General features: G+C 30.5%; 1 protein-coding gene across 6 annotated transcripts in view; it reads right to left on the bottom strand.

The window, feature by feature from the left end:
* Positions 1–61: 61 nt before the first annotated feature.
* IP3K2 (Inositol 1,4,5-triphosphate kinase 2) overlaps positions 62–25505 on the bottom strand; it is a 129847-nt gene continuing 104403 nt past the window's right edge. For all 6 annotated transcript variants that reach the window (XM_089697479.1, XM_089697478.1, XM_089697483.1 and 3 more), the window contains 5 exons: positions 5750–5929; positions 2900–2972; positions 2471–2598; positions 1273–1524; positions 62–942 (listed from right to left, as the gene is read on the bottom strand). In XM_089697479.1, the coding sequence (XP_089553605.1) occupies positions 595–942; positions 1273–1524; positions 2471–2598; positions 2900–2972; positions 5750–5929 (981 nt within the window). In that variant the 3' untranslated portion in view covers positions 62–594. The remainder of the gene's footprint in view (positions 943–1272; positions 1525–2470; positions 2599–2899; positions 2973–5749; positions 5930–25505) is intronic.

Below are 25505 nucleotides of genomic sequence, written 5' to 3' on the forward strand. Positions count from 1 at the left end.
TTCCATTAGTTTCTAATCATTCCAATATTTTAAGATATTAAGGTAAAAGAAAACAAGCAAATAAGTATGTGATATGTTTTAATTAGTACCTCTGCATAATTTTAGCCTTATGTACTCGTACTTATGAATATAATATTTTATCTAGTCGTTACACTAATATAGTGTACTATAACAATATAAATATAACATGATATAGACGTCTCTATGAGTTTGTCAGTGTGTTATTTACAAATTTTCAACTAATTCATATATAATATACAATTGTTTGATTTACAATACAATCTTTAGTCAAATCCAATAAAATATTTGCATATACCAATTGTTTTTTATTTAATACAATACAATGCTTCGTCATATATAAATTGAAAGATATCAACAAAATAGGTGGAATCAAAATTGCGAAACGGCTTAAATTAAAATATGAGTATTTCGAAATTAACGTTATGATTAACATAATACTACGTTTATTTACAAAAATATCTCCCTAAAGCTAGGTACATCGTCATCTCCTTACAAGATACAGATCTGTACAACGCAGTTGGCCTGCTTCAATAAAATTCGATACAAAGATCATCCTTTGTGATTACAATGTGGTCAAGTGGCTAAACTATCTCTCCGGATATTTTTATCCAAGTTTATATCTGTATAGGACTGGTCTATGTTCCCATTATCATCTTTTATGAGGGATTCGAAGATATTTATTAAGTTATTGAGTCCGATGAGGTAGCCATCTTCGTGGTTGCCGACTTTCCAAGCAGAGTTGTGGTCGATTGTTATATCTTGTGGCACTGGGACGGTTTTGGCAAAGTCGATCATCCAGATTGAGGCCTTCCGCTTGTCGTGGACAAAAAGAAGCGAACTTCCAATAAGTTCGTGGGTTTTGAAGAAGTCTGATTCTAGCAGGGTTGCTCGAATGTCCTTCAATCTTTCTAAGTATTTCGGCTGGAAATAAATACATTTCAATGAGTTATTCTGTTATGTTAATAGTCCATATTGCCTATAATTACTATAAATAGTTAAGTGTTGTTCTTTAAGAGTAAATAATTATCGTAGATTCTGTTCAAAGTACCTGTCAAAATTTGTGTTCAAAATAAAATTTCAAGTTGCATTGGTATACTTTATTACTGGAATTTTCCCTACTAGAAAGATTTACTACTAAATTATTTTTGATCCTATTAAAATATATCGAGTTCATCAAATTTAACAGTTTACTGAGAGTTATACAATTGCTCTATGGTTTTCTTGTGATATAAATAAAAAATATCAACTCACCACAGCACTAGGGAAGCTATTCGTAAAGTCCGTGAACGCTTCCACTATTTGGTCCCTCGTCTTCGTAGTCTTAAAGTCTTTAGAGCTAGTACCATCAGCTTTCTTCACGCCATCTATCCTGAAGCCCAGAGTGGCTGTGGAACTGATTGTCTCCCGCCAAATCATATATCTGGGTTTGGTTACACCTTTACTGCGATGTTCCTCTTCTGTAGGCGCTTTTGGATCTATCTGTATCATTTTCTCATACATGTCCTGGAAAAGTAAATATGTTTTTAAGTAAGGAGGAACAGTTTTAACTACGCTTTTAACATTTAATTACTTGTGTCAACATAAAGTAATCGTTTTGTTTAAACATAGCAATGTTATGGTCTTTGCTGACAATTGCAGATATTATTTTGTATGCCATCTATTTTTCATACGAACATAATAAAATTAATTAAAATAATTTGTTTGCTGTCGATGATTAATTTAAATAAAAATGAAGTGCATATGGCACGTAATTAATTAGCACAAATAAGGAAAGATCTTACATAGTCACATTATTATGTTTATCTTATATTACAGAAGTTTACATTTTATGTTTTCTATTTAAAGATATCAATAACAGTGCAATATTAAAGGTTAAAAATATAATCGTTATATTACCCAGCTATAAATAAACAATTTATTTTACGTTATATCTGTGTAAATATCGCTTTGACGTAGGTAATTACAATAATTAATAATATTATTGAACTGAGATGATATTGCATGCAACAGTTGCATGATTATATCTAAGCCTTGTAGCTGGATTCATGTTATTTAGGTAATTATAGTAATTTGCATTATACGAGGCTTTGAAGTTATATTATTTTTATTCCTTATTTTGCGTATTGGAGCAAAATCTAATTACCTAGTTTTATATTATCTGTGCCTATAGGTACTCACTATTTTTATAATTATAAAAAATCATCAAAAGTTTAATTTTACTCGAAGTTTAGCAGAGATACAAACAATTCGCAATGTCACGTATTAATATAGAACCAGGAACCACATGTTCGATTTGAAAAAATATTTAACTGTTAGATAGGTAGTCCATTTATCGAGAAAGCCTATACGTATATATCGTCAAGTTAAGGCCAAGAGGAGCGCAGTAATACGTGTAAATCCGCGGGGCACTTAGATTTTTTTTATAAAATATGGTTTTAGCGTTACTTACTTTTCTTAATTTAGTCTTTTCTTTCGCCTTGGCTAGTTCTTCTTCTAGATATGTTCTAACGCCGATCTTGCAATCCATTACACAGGGACAGTCGAAGTCACTCAATAGATCTTGTAGTTGTAAATATACTGTACGGTAATGGTTAAGGAAATTGGGTTTAAAAATAATTGTCGCTTAAAATGTTGCTTCGATGGAGATTTTAGTTATTAAAATAATGTCCATAATGACTAGGTAAATTTTTTTTTTTAATTCAAGTTATAACTATATCAGAAAATATAAAATTAGACTAATTCCATGCTGTAGAATAAAATGTCACGTATTTTGTGTAAAGAGTTTTTGCCCACTTATAGGTATGTTGTCAATTTTACTTATTTCCCTTACATAAGAGATTATTTAAAAGTTTTTTTTATTTCATTTAAGAAAGGATACATTCTCCGTCATCGCATGTGACTTGACCTTTATATTCAGGTACAAATGGTCGAAGGATGTCTTTCATCAGCAACTGAAACAAACAAAAAAACATTATTTTACGTCACTTTAATTTATTCAAATTACGTCAGGAATCACCTTAAGCGTAATGAGTTTTAGTACGCTCGAAATAATTGTAATCGTACTTTCTGTGCATTTTTAAAGTATTTTGTTAAGAAAACAGCGTCAATGTTCAAAAAATAATCATAATCGTAGGTAGGTACTTTCCGTACATTTTTTTTTAATATTTTTAAGAACAGCGTCATGTACAGAAAAATATTTGATAATAAACAACTTACAAAAAACATATCTAATTAAATATTCAAATATGAACATACGAGTATTGTTGTAAAAAATATTTTTATAGTTGTTGAATAAAAGCAAGGAGCTCCAAAATATTGTTAGGTTAGGTAATAAACTAATAAGACTCATGAAGGCTTTGGGTACTATTAAATATTCTGTGCTTTGAGCTTGTATCTACTACTTATATTTCTTGTACCTCTACACGATGTCAGTTAAGAGTCGAAGATAATTTAATCCAAATAATATTATGTGAGATTCATTGAAAATATTTACTATTATGAATTGAAAGATACGGTCTCTAAGTCGTTGTATTCACTTATCTTGTTAAAACATTACATTCAGTAACTGTAATAAATATAGAAATTTATTTCATCATCTGAAATCGAATTGATAAAGACCTCTTAATCAATGTCCGTCGAACGTTGAACCCATACAATAATAATTATTAAATTTACTAACGCTCGTGACGTATTCCAGTTAGCCAACACCAAACTCTATTGACGTCATTAGAAATAGAGGTTATTTCTCGTATTTCGAAATATACAATTTCACAAGTACTGCTGATAGGTAATTTAAGTATTTTCTTCAAACGTCAATAAAAAATTATAAATTTGGTATGTTATGGTTAAACTGTTATGAATAGTGTCCGACCGAACTTTCGGTTTCGGTTTCGGTTTCGGCCGAGTTTCGGCCAAAAATCAAGTTTCGGCCGCAGTTTCGGTTTCGGCCAAAATCGGCCGAAACTTTTGCCGAAACCGAAACTTATTTCGCAAGTTCAGTGAACTTAGTTCACACACGTTCACGCTCGCCTAACTTCGTTTTCCTCGGGAACGCTTTGACGGACGCTGTCAAAACGTTGGTTGACCCACGCTGGTGGAAACAATTTTTGATTATCTATGTTGAGATTGGAACTGGGTGTAATAGTAATTAATAATTATTATTTTTATATAAGAGGTACCTAAAAGAGACTGATTATTCTTCTAAAGTCTTCTAAGTAGGTACAAATACCAATCCAAAGTATTAAAGACTCTTTAATAAAGAGAAAGATCTCAAAATACCAAAACTTAAGTATTTAAAGTAACAGTAACAATTACTGATTTGATTTAGATGACTAATTTTACTGAGAACTTAATTTGAAAAAATAATAAAAATTAAAATTGTTATTATTAATATTTGAAAAATATTATTTTTTTATTTTATATTAAATAAATGATTACAACAAATTTAAAATACTATGTTTTCATTTCATGCCCTAATTAAGGCAAAATAATAGGTAAAATGCACCAAAGTTCAGTATTTTTAGAAATTTCATACTTGACCACGTGAGTTTCGGTTTCGGTTTCGGTTTCGGCCGAAACTGAAGCCACGGCCGAACATTCGGTTTCGGTTTCGGTTTCGGCCTGGAAACCAGTTTCGGTCGGACACTAGTTATGAACTATAAAACAAAGACCATAACTTTTTTATGTACGTACACTGTACAGTGATGTCAACATGACTTAAAATTTGAAGAATAAAACGTTCTAAAAAGTATTTGTTTTATAAGTCACGTTTTTGTTTCAATATGACTTGATTTTATTAACACTTTTATTTCATTGCTTGCGAATTAGCATTGGTAAATGGAAATATTATTTAACTTTATATTGGTAACAGGAAAACATCATCCGAGGAATACCCTGCGTAGTTTCTAATCAAATTTACAGGTTAAGGTTAATTATTAATTATTAAAGCTTATTAATACGAATTTAATATAAATTTATTATTAATTTACTAATTTAATTCCAAGTTTAATTTGAAATATTTTCAATTGATTGGGAATCTACTTAGTGAAAATAATTGTTCATATAAGTCAGTAATTAATTGCAATAAACATTTTATGTTACTCATATTCGAAATATTTATCATTAATGATAAGATTAGACGCCTTTACAAAACGACTCTACATAAACAGAAAAGATGGGTGGATTAAAATTAAACCATAAATAATTACGTTAACAAACCCTAATTAGAATACTAATTATTATTATTAAAAAGGAATGTCGTTAGTTAAATATCCAAAGGATACTCAATGACTAATTTGGTAATGAGCAGAAAACTTAAAATAATCAATAGGCGCCACTGAATCATACTTGGACATTTGGTCACAAGAAATAAATGAATTCGTTAAATATTACGATCAACTTTACTTCATAGAATAAGTTTAATGTTGATATTAAAATTTAATACTTAAAATTATATTTTTATACACAATGAAAGAAAGCGTTTGTATGAAGTATGTGTCTAACAGAAAAAGAACACGACGATGTACACAATATGGGTACATATGCAGTATGCACATTGCACACCCATTGCAAGCAAAACCCCGCGGTTTTGAATGAAAGTATCTTCTATTTTATGTAGAAGGTAAATTTAAAATTACAACCAAATGTGCAGTAGATTTGTGTGAAACAGCAACAATTAATATTAAACGTAGAGATTAAATCTGAACAGACGATTAAAAATGATATTCACCTGAAAGCACCTCTCCTCTTGCGGACTAAGTTTTTTAAGTATCGTGCCCTGGTCAGGACCGGCTTTGAAGTTGCCCTGGTGGCCTGCCAACTGTATCCAGGGGTACCGTTGTTTTTTGTACGTCTGGAAGAACGGCGTCCATTGCACTATGTTGCGCAGCTTACGCCATCTCTCGGATTGCTGAAAAATGAAATTAACTTTTTAGTTTAAATGTATTTTACAGGCTTAAAGCATGGTATTGGTATACATATTTACGAAGGTATGTTGTACAATGTAATAATATCACAGTCAAAATAATATTATTTTTTATACAATGGTAACTAATAGGTATATCAAATTGCAAAATTTAGAAGTGTGTTTTATTTTATCTAACTAGTCATTGATAATTTCGTGAATACGTCATATTATAGTAAACCTATAAGGCATGACTTTAACAAGATATTTTCATATAGGTGTTAACCCGCGTTTAAGGAATAAGTGACAAAAACGTGAATTACGTTTCAGTGGAATTTAATGGGAAAATTACATAAAATTTTCCTGACTCCAAATGATAACAATTACCTATTACGTAGGTAGTTAATTAGTATAATTGTTGTCCTTAAATTATATAATAGCTTTACTAATGTGAGCTTTATGTAATGAGTGATTTCTAACATTTTTGTAAGTTTGAGAAGAATTTTTTGGTTTCTTGGTTACTGAAATATTAACTTATATGTTTTGTAATTTAGACATAAATATAAGTTTACAATATTTGAACTTTAATGCTAACATATGTCTAGAATTCCATTGCATAGTATTTCCTCCTATATTGAAAACAACATTAAATCTATGACGACAGTATATCACACGATACATTAATATGAAACATAACTGTAAAGAACCTAGTACTAAGCGAGAAATCATTACAATTAGTGACGTATCTATAATTAAATCAGAAGGCATTCTACAAGCTAACACACCTCGTTCTAATATGTGCGATAAATCCTTAAGAACAGAAAAAATATATGACGTAAGTAATCCAAGGTATTCATAATACAATATGCCGAAGTTTATTTATGCGTAAGGATCTCAAACTACGTAGATAATATTAAAGCGATCGATAGGTGGGTTTATATGGGCATACATATCTTCTCTTATATATAAAAATGAATCGCAAAATGTGTTGGTAAGCGCATAACTCGAGAACGGCTGAACCGATTTCGATAATTCTTTTTTTATTATATTCCTTGAAGTACGAGGATGGTTCTTATGTAGAGAAAACGTAAACATGTACCACGGGCGAAGCCGGGGCGGACCGCTAGTTATGAATAAAAGCTATAGATTTTGATATAAAATGTAATCACACATACCTACATTCAATTAAAGTAATCTAAGAGTCAAGAAATTTTTCATCTCTGTATCTTGGTAATTTGATTTTGGATATTTTGGGGGTGTGTCCCATTTTTGATATTTTTTATTTAACCTAAGATAATGTCAGACTAACATTCAAATACTTAGATTGAATTATTTTTTTTTTAATATAAATTAGAAATTTCACTAAGCTAAATTTTGATATTAAAAATTTTAAAATTAAAAGTGTAATACACTTATGTTAAAACCCACACACACTTGCCAAATATCCTTAACCATAGAATAATTTAAAAAAATCGCACCTTGCTGGAATGCAACAGATAAGCACAGTACACTACATCCATGAAGCCCTTGATGTCAACACAAATATCACCTGACAACATGATAACACTGTCACAAAACACGTTCACAAAAAATGTTTATTATATTCAATTGGTACGTGCAGCTAACACCCCAAGTGACACACTGAGACATAAAACCACAGGCTCGCTAATATAAACCGAGACGATTGAGTCAGAACAGTTAAGTTGAATAGCAGCCGTGACGTCAGGACGCGGTGAAGTTTTGCGAACGGTGGAATTCCGGATTGATACCATAATATACGATGCTTTTTGGGAGACAGATCGTCATGTGTTACGTCACTGCAGATTTTGGCGCGCAAAAATATGTCATAAATATTTGGCCAATTTTTTTTATTGATCTCACGTAGGGAGTGCTGTCTACAGTATTGTATCTTAATTAATGTGTAAAAAATGTGAGTAAAAAATGAGTTATGTTTTGTTATTGAAATATTAAAATTTTTTAACATTATAAACTGTCCTTAAAACAAGCGACAAGCAAATATAAACAAGAAATAGTAAGAAAATGAAATCCGTTTTATTGGATTGATGTATTTTTTATACTAGTCTCAAAACCATCCACTACATGGGGTCTAAAAAGAACTCATTTAATTTATACAGTTTAAAAAATATCCATATGTTATAATTTTCCACCTTTTCGTATTGGAACTTATTCGTACTACAATTATAATGCATTTAGTATCTCGATATTCTCAAAATCCATTTTTGAGAATATCGAGAATATAAAAACCAGAAAAGGAATTTTCCTTACATTTCTACAGTAGTTTAAATATTCTTTTTATTTTACAAATTGTTGTTGATGGATGCTCATTTAAAGCATACTTAAAAATCATTGCAACCTACATGACGTAATTTAAAATGATCAAATTCTACCCACTAGAATTGTTACTCATGTTTATTCTCTGGATAACTATGTAAATGTAATAGATGTAAAAGCATCAAGACGAACTATTGCAGAATTTTTGACGTGACAACGTCTTATAATTCGATAGAGCCGGTTGCACGCACGAAAAAACATGACTCGTGCGGCGTTACCTCGCTCTGAGGCGTTCCAGGCTTGAAGTGCAAGCGAGAGCGCGGAACGAGCGACAAAGAAGCACAATCGGACGTTGTCACGTTCAACTATCGTCAGTAAACCGACTTTACAGACAACCAATTTTTTTTTACCAGAATTTATGTGATTCATCAGTTTTAAGGGAAAATGATGTATCTCCGGTTATGTCAAAACATTCGACCTGAAAAAAAAAATTGGTTGTCCGTAAAGTCGGTTTACTGACGATAGTTGAAACTTGAACGTGACAACGTCTTAAGGTCGATTGTGCTTCTTTGTCGCTCGTTCCGCGCTCTCGCTTGCACTTCAAGCCTGGAACGCCTCAGAGCGAGGTAACGCCGCATGAGTCATGTTTTTTCGTGCGTGCTGCGTGCAGCCGGCTTTATCGAATTATAAGACGCTGTCACGTCAAAATTCTGTACCTACTTACCTTATTAAAAGGATTAAAATATTATAATCAAATTTTCTCTATAAAGTGTACTTCAATAATAATGTATAGATCTCTAGAAGCCTTATTCATAGTAGAGCAAGTCAAGGAAATAGTGGCCTACGTGATTTTAAGTGGTTGTCACTCGCCTCTAGTGTTACAGGTGCTTTGCTAGCCTTATATGGACATAATACAATTTGTATAAAGTTATTAAATACCTTTATACCTACATTAAACATTATTATGTGTACTGGGAACTCTTTCTTGTGAACGTGCTATATACACGTACTAACGTGTAAGATAATTACTATGAAAAACCCGACTATATCGTAACATGAGTTTGACGCATTGAGTTTCTGGTTGGCAATATTTTTGGTCAAAAATGAATAGCGAAAATCCCAACATTCCAAGAATTTCTAATGATGTATTAAGGAAATATAACTTTAAAATCTTTAATATCCTTTTTTCCTGCTTTTTTTGGCAGATATAACTGCCTACATTTAAATCATGTGTAAGTAATGTTTTTTATTGTTATTGATTAGATTTGTTGATATCTCAAATATCTTAAATTATAACGATATGATATTATAGATTTACTAATAAGTATATTAATTATTATCTTATAAAAATTATGAGTTATGAAAAAATTAACTAATGTTATAAAAATTATGAAAGTAAACTATTGAAACCGTTCGAATTACATGGATATGGCTGGTATTACCTGCTAAATGCTAATAAACATGAAATTACAGCTATTCATTTGCCTTTCCGCCCCATAAAAAAAAATTACATTGAACATCTGCAAAACAATTAAGCTTTATTCAGTTCAAATACATTGACCCCGCTCTCTGACCAATGTTTTATAAATCAGTTTTGTTACAATCAACTTATTGCTGCATTGTATAGGCACGTGATCATAATAAGTGCATTTGCTATGATTATATGATTAAATTATTTAATTAAAAATGAGACGAACTACTGAGGATTTCATCATAGACAAATAACAGTTATTGCTTCAGCTTTTAAATGATAATAAACCTGTTTTGATATTCGCAGAAATAATGAAAAAGAAGCTAATATTGGCGCCAAATTGTTATTTGATTATTATCAAAAATACGATCTTCAAAATAACTAAATTTAAATTAAGGTTATATAAATAAAACATTTTTAATCAGTCATACCATACTTTAAATACATTTCAAAAGTTCCCGAAAAATATCATCAAAACGAACCCCACTTTACGAAGAAATATCTCTTAGCACTATTTAAAGTGATTAAAATATCCACACCAAGTTTTTACCTCCATATTTATATACAAAGTTGTCTCTATTAGGAATCGTGGCAATCAATCAACAAGTCAATGCTTCATTTCTATGTAAAAACTCAAGTCAAGAACGAACAGGTGACAAGATTCTAGCTTACATTAAGACTTCTACTTGTTAACACTAATATAACCATAATTTTTTAAATATAAGAAAACTTTTATTGTAAGAAAAGAACTATTAAAGTAAACATTCGTATGTATATCATTGTTTTCTGTTATTTATCTATATTCTTAACAAGCTTCTCCGCGCGGTTCCACCCCCGTAACTCCACTCCTGTTGGTCGTAGCGTGATGATTATAGCCTATAGCCTACCTCGATAAATGAACTATCTATCACCGAAAGAATTTATCAAATCAGACCAGTAGTTCCCGTGATTAGCGCGTTCAAACATACAAACAAACTCTTCGGCTTTATAATATTAGTATAGATTATTCAAATCATCAATCACAATTTTTTAAATATAAAAAAAAACTTATTTATATTAAAGTTATATATAAAAATAAATGTAAGTATTTATGAATACGATCGTATCATTGTTTTCTGTTATTCATCTATGTTTTTTATGCAAATATTCAAGGTTTGATCAATTTAAATTATCAAACATTTTGTTTTAATAAATACCAGTATCCACACACGTGACCGATAAAAAACATTGCAAAGAATGTTCAAAATTAACAAACCAACACGTTTCACTAATGAGATGGTTTTTAATACGTTTGCTTTTGCAAAATATTTTTTTCAACACACATACGAAATAGAAGTCTAAATCTGGAACGAATTGACCAATGATAGCGTGATTTTGCGTATAATATAAGTTTTTAGTTTATAGACTACAGGCCCATGTTGAAAAAAATATGGGTCATTTAAACCACCAGGTGACCACCACCAGGCACTCAGGACAGCTTACAAGTGGACGTCACTTGTGCATAGTGCTGAATCCTATTATTTTATGCTCTTATATCGTTCTAGATAGGTCACCTGGTGGTTCAAATGACCCATAATTTTTTCAACATGGGCCTGTAGTCTATTACTCGTTGACTATAAACTTGAAAAGCACTAAAATTTAAGGTGTTTGAAGTTAATAAAAAAGTAGAGATAGGCATTTAATAAAAGCAATAATTACAGTAATCAGGATTAAAAAACAAAATAACGTTTTTTTTAATCATCTTTATTAGATCACAAAGGCGGGCAGCTAAAAATAACTCAATGTGTTTATGCTAACAACTATAGATACTATCTTTTAACGCATTTGCTATGTAAAAATGGCCTACGTGTACTGTATCTGAAACGAGATACACATCTAGAGCCAATTATAGACAGGTTGAGTTTTTTTAAATCAATTATTATTATAAAGCCGAAGAGTTTGTTTGTTTGTTCGTTTGTACGCGCTAATCTCAGGAACTACTGGTTCGATTTGAAAAATTCTTTCGGTGTTAGATAGCCCATTTATCGAGGAAGGCAATAGGCTATAATATATCATCACGCTAAGACCAACAGGAGCGGAGGCACAGCTAGTACTAAATAAGTGTATGATACTGATTCAATGAAATCATTTATAAAGAGAAATGATATTCAACTAGCAAAATCACGTCTCATGACAACAATATTAAAAAAAAAACAATAAGTTTGCAATCACAAACGTCATACTGTGACGTAGGTAACTGGTTTGAATGGACAATGATTCAATAATGTTTATCATTATCGAATTTAATTGAATGTGCCTTTTGTGATATTAATCGAAACGTATCTGTATTCTTGGTAAAGGTTACCATTGTATAACAATTCAGACAAATGGTTGTATTAAAAACTTTTTTTGTAGTTTCGAATTATGGGATGTTTATCTATACTAATCTATACTAATATTATAAAGCTGAAGAGTCTGTTTGTTTGAACGAGCTAATCTCAGGAAGTACTGGTTCGATTTGAAAAATGATTTCAGTGCTAGATAGCCCATGTATCGAGGAAGGCTATATAAAAATAAATATGTAAAAATTTGCATATAATGATATATTCATATTTTATTATATTATGTAACTAATGAGTAAAATAAACTGCAGTTAAATGCAAATATGAGTAAAATTGACGTAATTATATTACTATAAATACGTAACGCCCTTTTTCAGGATGTCATTACCGTCCTGCATTAGGTAATATGTATATATATCAATACATAAGCAATTACCTCAATGCATAACAATGCATGTGACTTGCACATTATTTTTGTAATCATATCCTGTAAAAAACGCTCTACATAATATAGGTCTCTATCCAACATTAATTACTGAAGTGAAACTTCTTTATCGGGGTTGTAAAAAAATTTATTGTAACATTTTTTCGTTACGCGTGACATTTTTCCGTTACGCGCCATCTTGTTCTTATCCCTACCACGCGTGATTCGACGTATTTCTGTCAAGTTGCTTATAGTAAATTATTTTTTTAAAAATAAGGTTATAAAGAAGTTTCACTTCTTACGTGTGTACACTATAGTACACGTAGGTACACATATTTTTTTTTATTATTATATCAGTTATTTACTTAACTGTTAAGTAATCCTATATTTTGATAAATATAAAAAATAGGTGATAGTAGTGTAGGTACTAGGTACTCTATAACATGGTAAAGAAAAAAAAATTGTTTGATTACAAAAGCTCAGTATTTATTTTTATTTTATCCGCTTTATGCCACTCCCGCTGAAGCAATGCGCGGAAATATGAATACAAATTAGTTAAAACTTAATTTATATAAAAATATAACTAAATATAAATGAAAATAGAAACCTTTATGTCAAGAACGTCTGTGACGCACACAGCGTCTTTGAGGACAATCCGCCAATGCACTTCATTTGTCCTAATTGCATTTTTTAATAATTTATTATATTAAACATAAGGATTAAATTATATTGACATTAATATTGAAATATATATAGGATAAAAAATAAATGTACAAGTAGTTGAGTTATGATTTCAGTATAAAAGTCGGAGGTTTGAAGGAGGTAAGTAGTTAAGTACTAAATTTAAAAAAAATATTTATTACCATCATTTCTTCATATATCTTTATCGTTATAAAAATTTAATCTCATTATTATTACTTACTGCAAAATACGGTAAATTTTGTATTGATGGACTATGGAGGATGTTAGTAATACAACTACACTACTCTATAAACTAAAAAAACTGAAAACTCATTGGAAATAATAAACTCTGTATGTTACTTGCATATTTTGATTCACAGAATTTTAATTCTCGATATAAACAAGGTAAAATAAATAAATTTTCCTGAAAATAACAATCATTGGAATTACGACTGCTGCAACATTTTTTTTTTTTTTGTAAAAAATAAATAACCTATAAAACATAGAGCAAGATCTTTACGTATAACAAAATTAAAAGTAGTGAGTTTGTGTTTGTGACACTCAAACTTAAAACTCAAATTCAATCATTATTTTATTTATTCAATTAGACTTCTTTTAGAAGCACTTTCAAATCGTCATTACATATTTTTAACATATTTACCACCGATTCGGAAAGCAGTATCTATGGAGAAGAACCGACAAAAAACTCCATAGTTGCACTTTTAAAATCATGTCAATACTCTATTTATTAGCCTAGAATAGTTTGTAAACTATTTTGTTATACCACAATCTCGGTTTGTCCCAGTGCAGTCTTGACAAAACCTTTGCCGGGTCCGGTAGTTTTGATAGAAAATTACTATAGGTACCTAATATTGCTACCTACATTTGAAATTACTACCTACATTTGAAATATTAATTTTAAATTGCTGTTGATATCCTGTGTATTACTATGTACATGTATTTGCATCGTGCAATATGTGTTGTTTGACCGCTAATTGAGATGGCGCCAATAATTTCCAAGCGGAACTGAAATGAATTGATCCATTAACACTGAAGTTATTTTATTAATCATATTTTCAGCTTCTCATTGTTTACAATGTAACTTGAGAAATCCTAAATTCTATACAATTTTTGACCTTTATTAAAATACCTTTATTTTAACTGTAATAAGCGTTTAAAGAATTTGATAACATATTATTAAGTTTTATTTAAACGAGACTAAGACCTAAACAAATTTTGTAAGTCCCTAACGACAATTGAACCCAAGATCTCTCCGTTCTATGCTAACACATTTAACACTATGCCAAAGAGGTGGGGAATCACACATGATACTTATTCAACTGAAAATTAGCCAACATACGGAGTTTCAAATTCACCATATAAGGACGATTTCCTAAGAAGTGCAGTATTATTATTTCACAGAATATTTACTATAATCACTGGTTAATAAGACAAACCACAACAAATACGCAATTCAACAAATTAATTCCGAGAATTAGATGTAAACTTGCAAGCAACCATTACACGCTGCATTGTTTACTTATTAGTCTTATTACAAGTAATATTTAATAAAAACTCGGGTATATTATATCATTTCGTTTTAATAAATACAGATAACAATTACGACACTAATTTATACTTCAATATCAAACAGAACATGTAATTTTCTCTCTTTTCAGTATTATTTACTGATGCTTTTGCAAGGATATTGACTGTCCTTATATTATAGTTTAGATACTTGAAGTTAGCTATTTTGCATCACACTATAACATGTAGATTTAAACTTGGCAATCAAGATATTTTACAAACAGTTAAAAAAATTAAGGGATTAATCGAAATCATAAAATTACAAACATACAAAAAAATTTAAGAGACAAATCGAAAACATATTGTTCCTTATCCGAATATGCTGTAACATAGACGATTAAAATTTATCGTATATCTATTTTAAATTTTTTGTATAGATCTCTATTTCTGAGTGTTAAAATTAATCCATTTGTATAATCATAACAAAACCTACAGAACATATATATATCTACATGCTCTCTATGACTCAACATCACGTTTAAAAAGCGTTTAAAAGATTTTAGACTGTAGTCAATCAACGCAGGCTCAAAATGCACGTCTAGAACACTCTATATTTAACTAATTAACGAAAGAGGATACTCAGTGTTGAATCAACGAACGTAATTGATTAAAACAAATGATCATTGTCCTTAACAGGCAACCACAAATGACCCCACACTTCTTTGAAAAGATGTTTGTGATGTCAGTACAATTAGTTGTATTGTTGATTGTACTTGTAACACGAAATAATATGAGAATATTTTTTAAATATTCATAAACTAAACAAGGCTTTAGGATAATATGTCATATCTATAAACAAGTGATGTAAAATGTATTGTCACTCATATTTTATTTCACTTTATGACGTCCGGTTTCTATAAGATTAAAATGTTTGTAAACACATTTTATATAATATTTCAAGTGTATTTAAAAGCAATCGTAATTTAGTATGGTCTTCTACATTCATGTTGTCTTTGAGTCGCTTTCCTCGGATATAGTATATTTTAAGAGATTCTAAATAAATGTTAAATAAAATAAAACACGAAATGAGTATAAAGAACGGACTTCAACTTGACTAGAGGACTAAAAGCTCGAATATTTTGAATTAAGGTGCAAAAAGCAATCAGTCTGGAATGGTAATATTTTGTATACAGACATTAAAAAAAATTATAGTAATAAGTAATAGTACAAAACTATACCTAATATCCAAACTTGCAGATTGCAATGGCCATGACCTAAACATTTTACAAGTTAGCGAAGCCTATTACACTGCAAGGAACAGTAGTTTCACCATGCGTTGTGCCACTTAGAAGTTAGCGGTTACTTTGAATGATAAAAAACACATTAAGGATGTCATAAATACGTGCAGATTGCAGAACTTGAGGAATTTCCGGAGGAAAATTAAAAAATTCGTGACAATGCCCTTCGATCCTTTAATTTTGTTGTTGGATAGAATGATTAATGTGCTTATCGTTAATGCAATAACTTATAAATTGTGTATTTTTTTACAGAAGGTTAGTTTTGGTTTCTGTCTTCAGGTTTTTTGAAAATATTTTTATTATTAAAGCCTATGCAAGTATCACATAATATATAGCCAACTGTTTAATGGACATTTAAAACGAAATATTGTGATGAGCTAAAATTAAAGTGCACGTATAATTGTATATTCTGTAGACATTTTTTCATATAAATCGCAAATATCCTTTGTACCAGCTCAAAGAACCTTTCTTCTATATTTACAGATCAGACTCCAAAAACACATTATTCCCGCGACTGTAACTACCAAATTCACAAACATTCAGGGTTATTGATCGCAGCACTTCCCTCATAATCATGACAATCCATTACTAAAGTACTTCATCATCCTCCTCACGACCTCTAATATTTTGTGTATGGAGATTCCTTTGGTGTACTTGACCCCGAAACAATAAGGACGAATAAGATTTGCCTATTTGCTTGCACGTCTTAAGCCTTGTATCCACTTGAGCATGCTCAGGCGAATGAGCGGCTCATTTGGCCGAGCCGCTCATTCGCCTGAGCATGCTCAAGTGGATATAAGGCTTTAGTGCGCGTTTGTGGTTATACAACAAAATAGTGTATTATCATCATCATTGTAATAAGGATATTTTTGATAGATTTTTTACTATCTATTAAAAACTTGCTGAATTAAAATTTTATCATAATTAAGTGTAAGATATCTTTGGCATATTATGCCCTTTACATCCATTTAGCTGAGCGATGTTTTTTCCTAGAAAAAATGTAAACGTTAGTACCCTACCAATTTGATAAACAGGCAAGATTGAACCCAGTGTCTAATAAATTGTAATAAAAAAAAAAACAAAACTTAAAACATTTATATACTACTTACTACAAAACCACATTCACAATTTCCTAACCGATAACTTCAAAGTACAGTAACAATATTAAAATTTATTAGTCTGTATGATTTGACCCGTAAACCGACTGGTTCAATCAACTACAACAACTTATCAAAGCCTTATATGATAACCAGATTGATGGTTCGATAAACTCCGAGATTCTATCCAGATAGCCTTTTAAACATAATTTAATAAACCACTTATGTAACGATGTGTGAATGCCAAAATGTATAATTCGATTTGAAATAGATATAACGCTTTATGAGCTTCGTAAAATGATCATTTGATTCATTATTTGACCATTAAAGGTTGATTGGCCGTGTATTACGGTGATTTTGAGATATGAAATTTATATTAGATTATCTGGTTATAACCTTAAATATATAACATATTATGATAGTAAAAATCCAATAGGTTTTTGCTTAATTGCGTACAATCTCGGTAGTTAATCTTGTCTATGCCCAGAGTTTACATTATTAAAAGGCGTACTTATAAGATGGAAAATAGATACACTTTCATTAGTTTTAAATAATGTTCTCTTTTGGGTCTATGGTTCATTGCTCAAACAGTATATCTATTTATATATTAATTTGGAAGGATGAAAACTCTACTTTTCTCGCGGCCACGCGGGCCCAATCGCTTGTAAGCAAATCAAGGCACATAACATTTATATGGTAATGCACACTAGGTGAACCACTCTATTTAAATACACCATAACGGTTCAATTTTCTGACGTTCAGAACCCAAATGTAGCGTTATTTTATATGTCTTGACAGTGACATGCTAAATGTGGTCTATACTTTTAAGGAGATCGTTTTAACTAATGATATTTATTGGCTGTTCAAATGATAGCATTTATTAAGCAATTATCTTAATAAGGCTATAAATAATGGATGCATTTTTAATTTGGGATTGAGATTTGTTTGTACGAAAAATGTGCTTTACCGAAAGTTTGTATGATATCAGCTAATGCAATATATTAAAATATAACTATATTCTTGGTTTAGCAATGTAGCTTATATTTGTTATTAGAGCGTTCAAGAAAAGAGCAGTTTTTCGAAAATATTGATGTATTATCGAACACAAGATTCTCATTATTTTGTATTTGCTATAACTATCACATTATGCTTGTCAATTATTAATATTTTATCGTCGTACCATAATTATTATTGAATGTTCAGCATTTGATAGGTTAACTTTTCAGGACATTCCATAATAATATGTCAGAAGGGTGTAAATTTTTAGTTTCTATTTGAAAACAAATTAATAAATATCTCCTATTATCATTTCTCATGGCAAATAATAAATATTTTAGGTTCTTACTTACGAAAGGACTATCTAGCTTTCAGCGGTGTCAATTACCTGTAAAAGAAAAAGAAGAAATTAGTAAGTGTTCTTAAAAATATACTTATTTACTAATAAAATCAAATAATTAACGAAATTTTAAACAATTCAAAAATGAAGACTGAGTTCAATGAAATCAAAGCCACAATTTAACAGGTTAACCATTATTTGGCAAAGTTTCACATATTAGTTTAATTTATATCAATAATTTAATATTAACCTTGGTTTAACATCTTTGAAATTAAATCTTGAATATTTATTTACTCAACCACCACCACCGGATCACAAAGCAGTTTTTACAGAAAAAATATTTTATATTGCAATCCACGATAAAAAGAAACCTGTACCTAAATTACGTTTAAAGCTTTTCATTTAAAAAGAGCGATGAACTTCCGTTTTAAAAGAAGCTATTTTAGTCTTCATTTTTTATAGGATATTAATGACTTAAAGTAATGCCGTACCAAATAATTGAATTAATCTCTTTGTAATTTAAAATGCAGATTGGTTCCACGATTAAATTGTTTTAGTTGTTTGACGCAAGCGCAGGCGGAAATTAGGCCAGTGTCCATTGAAAAGAACTCATGCGCATCGAGGCAAGATCGTGTAAAAAAAGTACAGATAAAAAATGTTAATTAAAGCGCAAAGTATAAAGATAATAGAATAAAATTTATAAAAAATCATACTTTTTACCGATTTACGTTAGTTGTGTAATTTATTATATTATTTGGTATTTTTGGATTCGGCTTCTTTTAACGTCTGTTTATCATCTCTAAGTTATTCTTTAATGTGTTTAAAAATAGTACTTATTCTATGAAATTTTAATTAGGTAGGTGTACGACGTACATACCTAATTAATTACCTACCTTATTTGTGTGTTATAATAAGTTTTTTTATAATTCAAAAACTAATTTATAATAAAATTATCTTAGGGTTATTAATAATAAATAATAATTAATTTAAAAAAAATCCAAAAGTGCACGCCTCATAATTTTTTTTTAATAAATATTTATTAATTATTATTTTTGTTTATTTAATAACAATTAAACCACATCGAATCAGACCCTGAAAAATGAAAGGGTTCTATTCCTGAGCATACTCAAGCGTAAGAGAAAAAAAAAGACTCGATTAGTAAAGTATTTCGGTCGCTATCGTGTTAACAAGAAAAAGGATCCGCACATACAGACACACGGACGTCCAAGACAGAACTTTTTTAAACTGTTTTTTAACTAGTTTAAATAACAAAAATGACATCAAAAATATCATGAACGTTAAAAATAGTGTTTTTTCTTAATATGTGTGTGTATGTATTATCTTACAAGTGCAATGTATGATACATAAAGACATTTTAAGTTTGAAAAATCAGATGTTTTGCGCGAAGTGACAGTAGTACCCACCTCAACGCTTCGCTTATGAGGCGTGCAAAATGTAACTTTTACAAGTCCTAATTAGATAGCAAACAGCGAATACAACTGTCAAGTTAACTATCTAAACCGCTCTAGCAGTGGCTCTAGTAAAACCGAAGATACAAAGGTCATTTGTATTTAAAGCGTGCATACAAACATGGAACAAAACAAACCATTAAGTTGCATATAAGATAGCATTCTGCTTACTTTTATTAAATCTGCATACAAGTTATGTAGGGCAGTAATGACGTCAATGTGTTGTTATACACACAAAACACGTACGAAAAGAAGCAGTTGATTGCAAAAATAAATATTTCGCTAAGGACGAGGTCGATATGGCAGTTAAAATATCTCATTTGTGATAAATTATAAATATTTTATGGTGGAGATAAAATCATGTTATAATGATGTTTTGTTTAGGGTATACAGGGTGTCCCACTATTGGTATACTAAGCGCGAAGGGACTTGTAGTTTTGCATACACTGATCACGTAAAAAATACTTAAACAACAAAATTACATAAAAAATTTTTTGCTAATTTTTTCCTGAAAATCCATGTTTTCTTCTCTAGCTTCGCGCAGCCGGCATATACCACTTCGCTAATGTGAGCATTTTGTCTATGAAAACATAATCTTAAACGATAGGTCACGTGCTGGTATCAAAGTTGGGCGGGTAGCTTTTTAGGGGTGTACACATAGAGTTTTAAGAATACATCTATTTGAAAAAAAACTGCGTCTGGAATTTTATAAGTATTTTTTACGTACTCAGCGTATGCAAAACTATAACCTCCTTTGAGCTTAGTATACCAACAGTGGGACACCCTGTATAAATAGAAAATCTAGGGACAAATAACTTATAATTGTCTTTCTCTTATGGGACTTTGTGCATAATGTACAATGTATATATCTAGGGAAACGAATCTTATTAAATATAATTGTCTTTACACAGTTATGATAAAAAAATAAGACAACAATTACACACAGCATAAAATATGCTACCTATTTATTCACTAGGTTTTGCGTGATTACAACAAACACACACAAAGATAATAAATGAATACTAGTCTTTAGTAGGGAAACACAGTAACCAAGGGTTTTATTTGTATCTAATAATAACATTACAGTTTATTATAACATTTATTTATACAATCATAGAATAACAAGTAACGTTGATATTTTTACTACTATTACGACATATATAAAAAGGGCAAAGATACAATACTCTATTTATCAGCCCTTTGACCCAGGAATTCACAAATACCCGGACTATTATGGCTTATCGCGTCTAGACACATAGCCTCATTAATACATTAGTTTACCCACAAACAGTTGATCAAACGATAAAGTATGTCATGTATTGTGCTTGTTTCGTCAGTCAGATCTCTACCAATATTATTTAGTCTGTGTCGTTTTCACGGATAAACCACAGCACGTATTTGATGAAATTTGAAATGAAAATTAATATAATAGGTATTACTTTTCATAAATAAAACCCTACAAGGAAAAAAAAGTCTTTTCACGTGGAGTAGAGCAAGTGATTAATATTTTTCATTATATTTGGAAAACAAATTGAAATATTTGAAAAATTACATTAATAATACGTAATTATTAATGCAATACCTTAAAGTAAATGTAACAAAGCCGCGGTAAGCTACAAAATATAACAAAACTTGCCAATTGTGTAAATTCAAGTCACGTGTGTATCGAGGTGATCTATATACTTAGTTGACTCACTCTCTTTTTACACTAGGTATTGTATCGATTTATTCTAGATGAACTAGTAAATTATCAAATTTATTCGTAAAAATTTAACCATTAGACACATTATTACAGAACATAGGATATATGTATTTATTTATATTATAACACTTTATTATATACACTAAGTAGAACTATAGTACCAAAAACGAACAAGGCATCGTTTAAGTACAAGAGGCCGATTTATTGCTAAATAGCAATCTCTACCAGGCTTTGTATTACCAAATATTTAGTGAAACAGAAGCTAAGTCACGGGCTGTTAGTAGTTATTTTCAATAGCAGCATCTTAGCTAATGTTTCTAAATGCAAATTGCGTTTGCCGTTCTAAATTGATAGTACATAACATACATTCATACTTTTAGGTCTAGGACATGCTCGTTTCCTGACGAGGCTAGATAATTTTACTTCATATTTAGTACCATTAAATTTAACTGCTTTTATTACATGAATGCGGATAAAAACAAACATTAATTCAATATAACTGTTAATTAATATTGATGCTTGATCGAAATGAATAAGGTATCATGCGGTGTGAAGTTCCCACCGAAATGTTGATCAGATTTATAAATAATATATTACAGACATAGAACGGTCAATTAACATTATTTTGATAATACTTCGACATTACACAGATTATTACAGTTTTCCTTCAGTCTTATTTGAAAAATAGCTGTACACTTAAACGCATCATTGAATAACACAATTTAAGAGCATACACATCTTTGAAATACATATATTTATTATAACAAATCATCACAATGTACAAAGTACCATAGACAACTCTTGTTAAAAATAGGCTCTACCTCTCTATAAACGCTTGCGTGCTTACAAGCCTCTCCCTAACTGAATACACTTAATAACCGACCATTAAAACAGTTTATCGTAATGAGATAATGGCTTAATTATTTCGCCCATTCCTTGATGACGTAAGCGATGACGTCAAACTTCATACAAACGAGTGCAAATGACAACGATGTGGTTAGAATGTGTTTATTGGAAATTAATGAGTTCGCAATTGGTTATGACGTTGGTTATGTAGGGCTGGTTAGGTTTATGAATTGTCTGTGGTTCTTATTAAGCTACTAGCTTTCCGCCCGCGGCTTCGCCCGCGTAGTCAAAGAAAAACCCGCATAGTACCCGTTCCCGTGGGATTTCCAAGATAAAACTTATCCTATGTCCTTCCTCAGATCTCTAGCTATCTCTGTACTAAATTTGAAGTGAATCCATGCAGAACTTTTTGAGATTAGCCCGGACATACATACCGACAAACAGACAAAAATTCTAAAAATTATATTTTTGGCTTCGGTATCTAATGTCGATTCCCTCAAGTATTCTTTTAAAAAAATATTCAATGTACAGTTTTGACTTCGCTACGATTTTATTATATGTAATAATAGATAACTGTGGTCGCGTAAGAACCACAGGGCAGTTCTTTTGCATCATTATAACGATATATCTATATATTATGTAAAATTACATGATTTAAAAAAGTAACTATGGAGTTTCTTGCCCTTTCTTCTCCGTCGAAACTGCTCTACTAGAAGAATTCTAATTGAATAAATAAATGTTTGAGTTTATAATTATTAAGCTTATGATATGCTAATCGGTTGGATAGTGTTTGATATGATCTTTAAATCCATACTAATATTATAAATGCGAAAGTAACTCTGTCTGTCTGTCTGTTACTCAATCACGCCTAAACTACTGAACCAATTTTCATGAAATTTGGTATGGAGATATTTTAATACCCGAGAAAGGACATAGGCTACTTTTTATCCCGAGAAAATGACGCAATCCCGGAAATCCCACGGGAACATGAACTATGCGGGTTTTTCTTTGACTTCGCGGGCGAAGCCACGGGCGGAAACCTAGTTAATTATAAAAGCCATCTTTATTTTGTATCAGTTAAAAATAAGAATGATTGAATTAATTGAAAGGGATATTGGTTAAGATTATCTTTTGTTAATTATGTACTTTTGTGCATATTTAACTACATACTCGAAGTACTTATACCTGTATAATATAAGAAGTTGCGTTTAGTGTACTGTTACAGCAATTTATTTACTATTTTATATCTTCGTTTTTTACAAAAAAACATGCAAACCGTTTATTGAAGTAAAAAATATGATAAATAGACTTGACACAGATAAACTTCCCTTGACTTTTGAATACATAATTTGTTGTAACGTCTACAAATTACTTGTTTGCGTTATCATTCAGTTTTTTCGCATATCTATCGAGTGATAGGTATACTTATAGAATAAATATATTAGCGTTAGTGTAAAGTTCGTTATAATCAGCTTTAGAATACTTATATGTAGAGCTCATATTATATCCTTAAATACTATTTCTGCAAGCACTACGCCCGGTTAGAACCGTAGCTTTTATTCATACACTCATCTTATAAGTGTCCGAATTATACAAAAATATAGTTGTACGTATGTGCAATGAAACTGTGCTGTAGAATTAGACTGTCAAAATTACCACCTTAGAACTTATTAGAATGAGAACCAAAAAACGAACAAAACTTATAAAACAACTAAAGAATAAACATTATACAGAAGTGTAGGACGATAATGAATTAATTTATTATTATTACCCCCTATTAAGCATGCTCATTGAGGACCACACATTGAGCGAACAATGACGACTGAATGCGTGGATCGACCACACACTTCAATACAATATAGTATCTAAGTATAACATCGCAAGCAGTTCATTTGTTGGATAAATTTGACGCATATACGCTCTATTATAGTTTATACCTATGAACAGCATCTTCCTTTTCATAATAATCTATGGTTTACGTTGTAATTTGTTTTACAGAGAGAGAGAATATGATATCGAACGCCCAGATTAAAGAGCTAAGAGCTAAGCGCATCACACACGGTGAAGATACTATAATATTTTATGTTAAGATTCTCTAATATCATCATTTTTCTTTTTGTCATTGCGTACTAAGACCCCTGTAGAACCGCCATCCTGTTACAAAGGACAAAAAGAAAAATGACGATCAGAACGCTGATACCGGATACCTTAAGATACTGTAATATTTTATATTAGAGAATCTTAACATAAAATATTATAGTATCTTCACCGTGTGTGATGCGCTTTAGAGGGCTAAAAAAAACTTAAAGCATTTTTTATTTCTATATAGCGAAGAATCGTTGTAACTTTTAGCTAAGGTGTAATTCGAGGGCGATACTAGATAAATGTAGTGTAAGCGCTCTTCAACTTGATATCCTTTAGTTAGATTTATAGAAAGTAATAGGTTTGGTCTTCATATGAAGTATATATCTATTTATTTATGACGAAGTACGTAAACCGAAGCCTAAACTCATCCACTTAATCGTATCGACATTCATGTTAGAACAGAAAAAATAATTAGCAACGCAAAATAAGGTAATTGCAAAACAAGAATCCAGATTGACTTTTAACTCCGTGATAATTACAGTTAATTGACGCCTGGCTAAATTATATCACTTTTAATTACTTGACTTTTTAAATGTGATACGTATCAATGGATATACGACCTTGTGGAATTGAACTTAAATTCGATTAAGAAGTAAATTTCCAAAGAGTGTCAGTTAGTGCGAAATACGGTTCCCTTGACACTTTGCTTTCCGTTAATTAAAGCTGAAATATTACAATCGTCTTTAAATTCAAATAAGTGGAACTGAGACACGAGCTGATTTTGTATAATTTGAGCGGCCTGACAATGTTTGTTATTAAAGCAAATTAGCATGTAATTGCAGTAAGGAACTGTCATTTCGAAGAATTCATTCAAATTTCTTTAATTGACATGCGATGCATATTATGGCCTTAAAAATATAAATAAAAACATAAAACATCATTCTGCATATTCAAAAAAAACTTAACAATCTCACGGTTATCATTTGTTATCTATATGTAAAAAACTCTCACATTTCCATAACTTATTTATTCT

This window comes from Colias philodice, chromosome 7 (assembly GCF_061535455.1).
Source record: "Colias philodice isolate Cphi_HAF_F1 chromosome 7, ilColPhil1 Martin Lab GWU primary, whole genome shotgun sequence".
NCBI classification, from domain to species: Eukaryota; Metazoa; Arthropoda; class Insecta; order Lepidoptera; family Pieridae; genus Colias; species Colias philodice.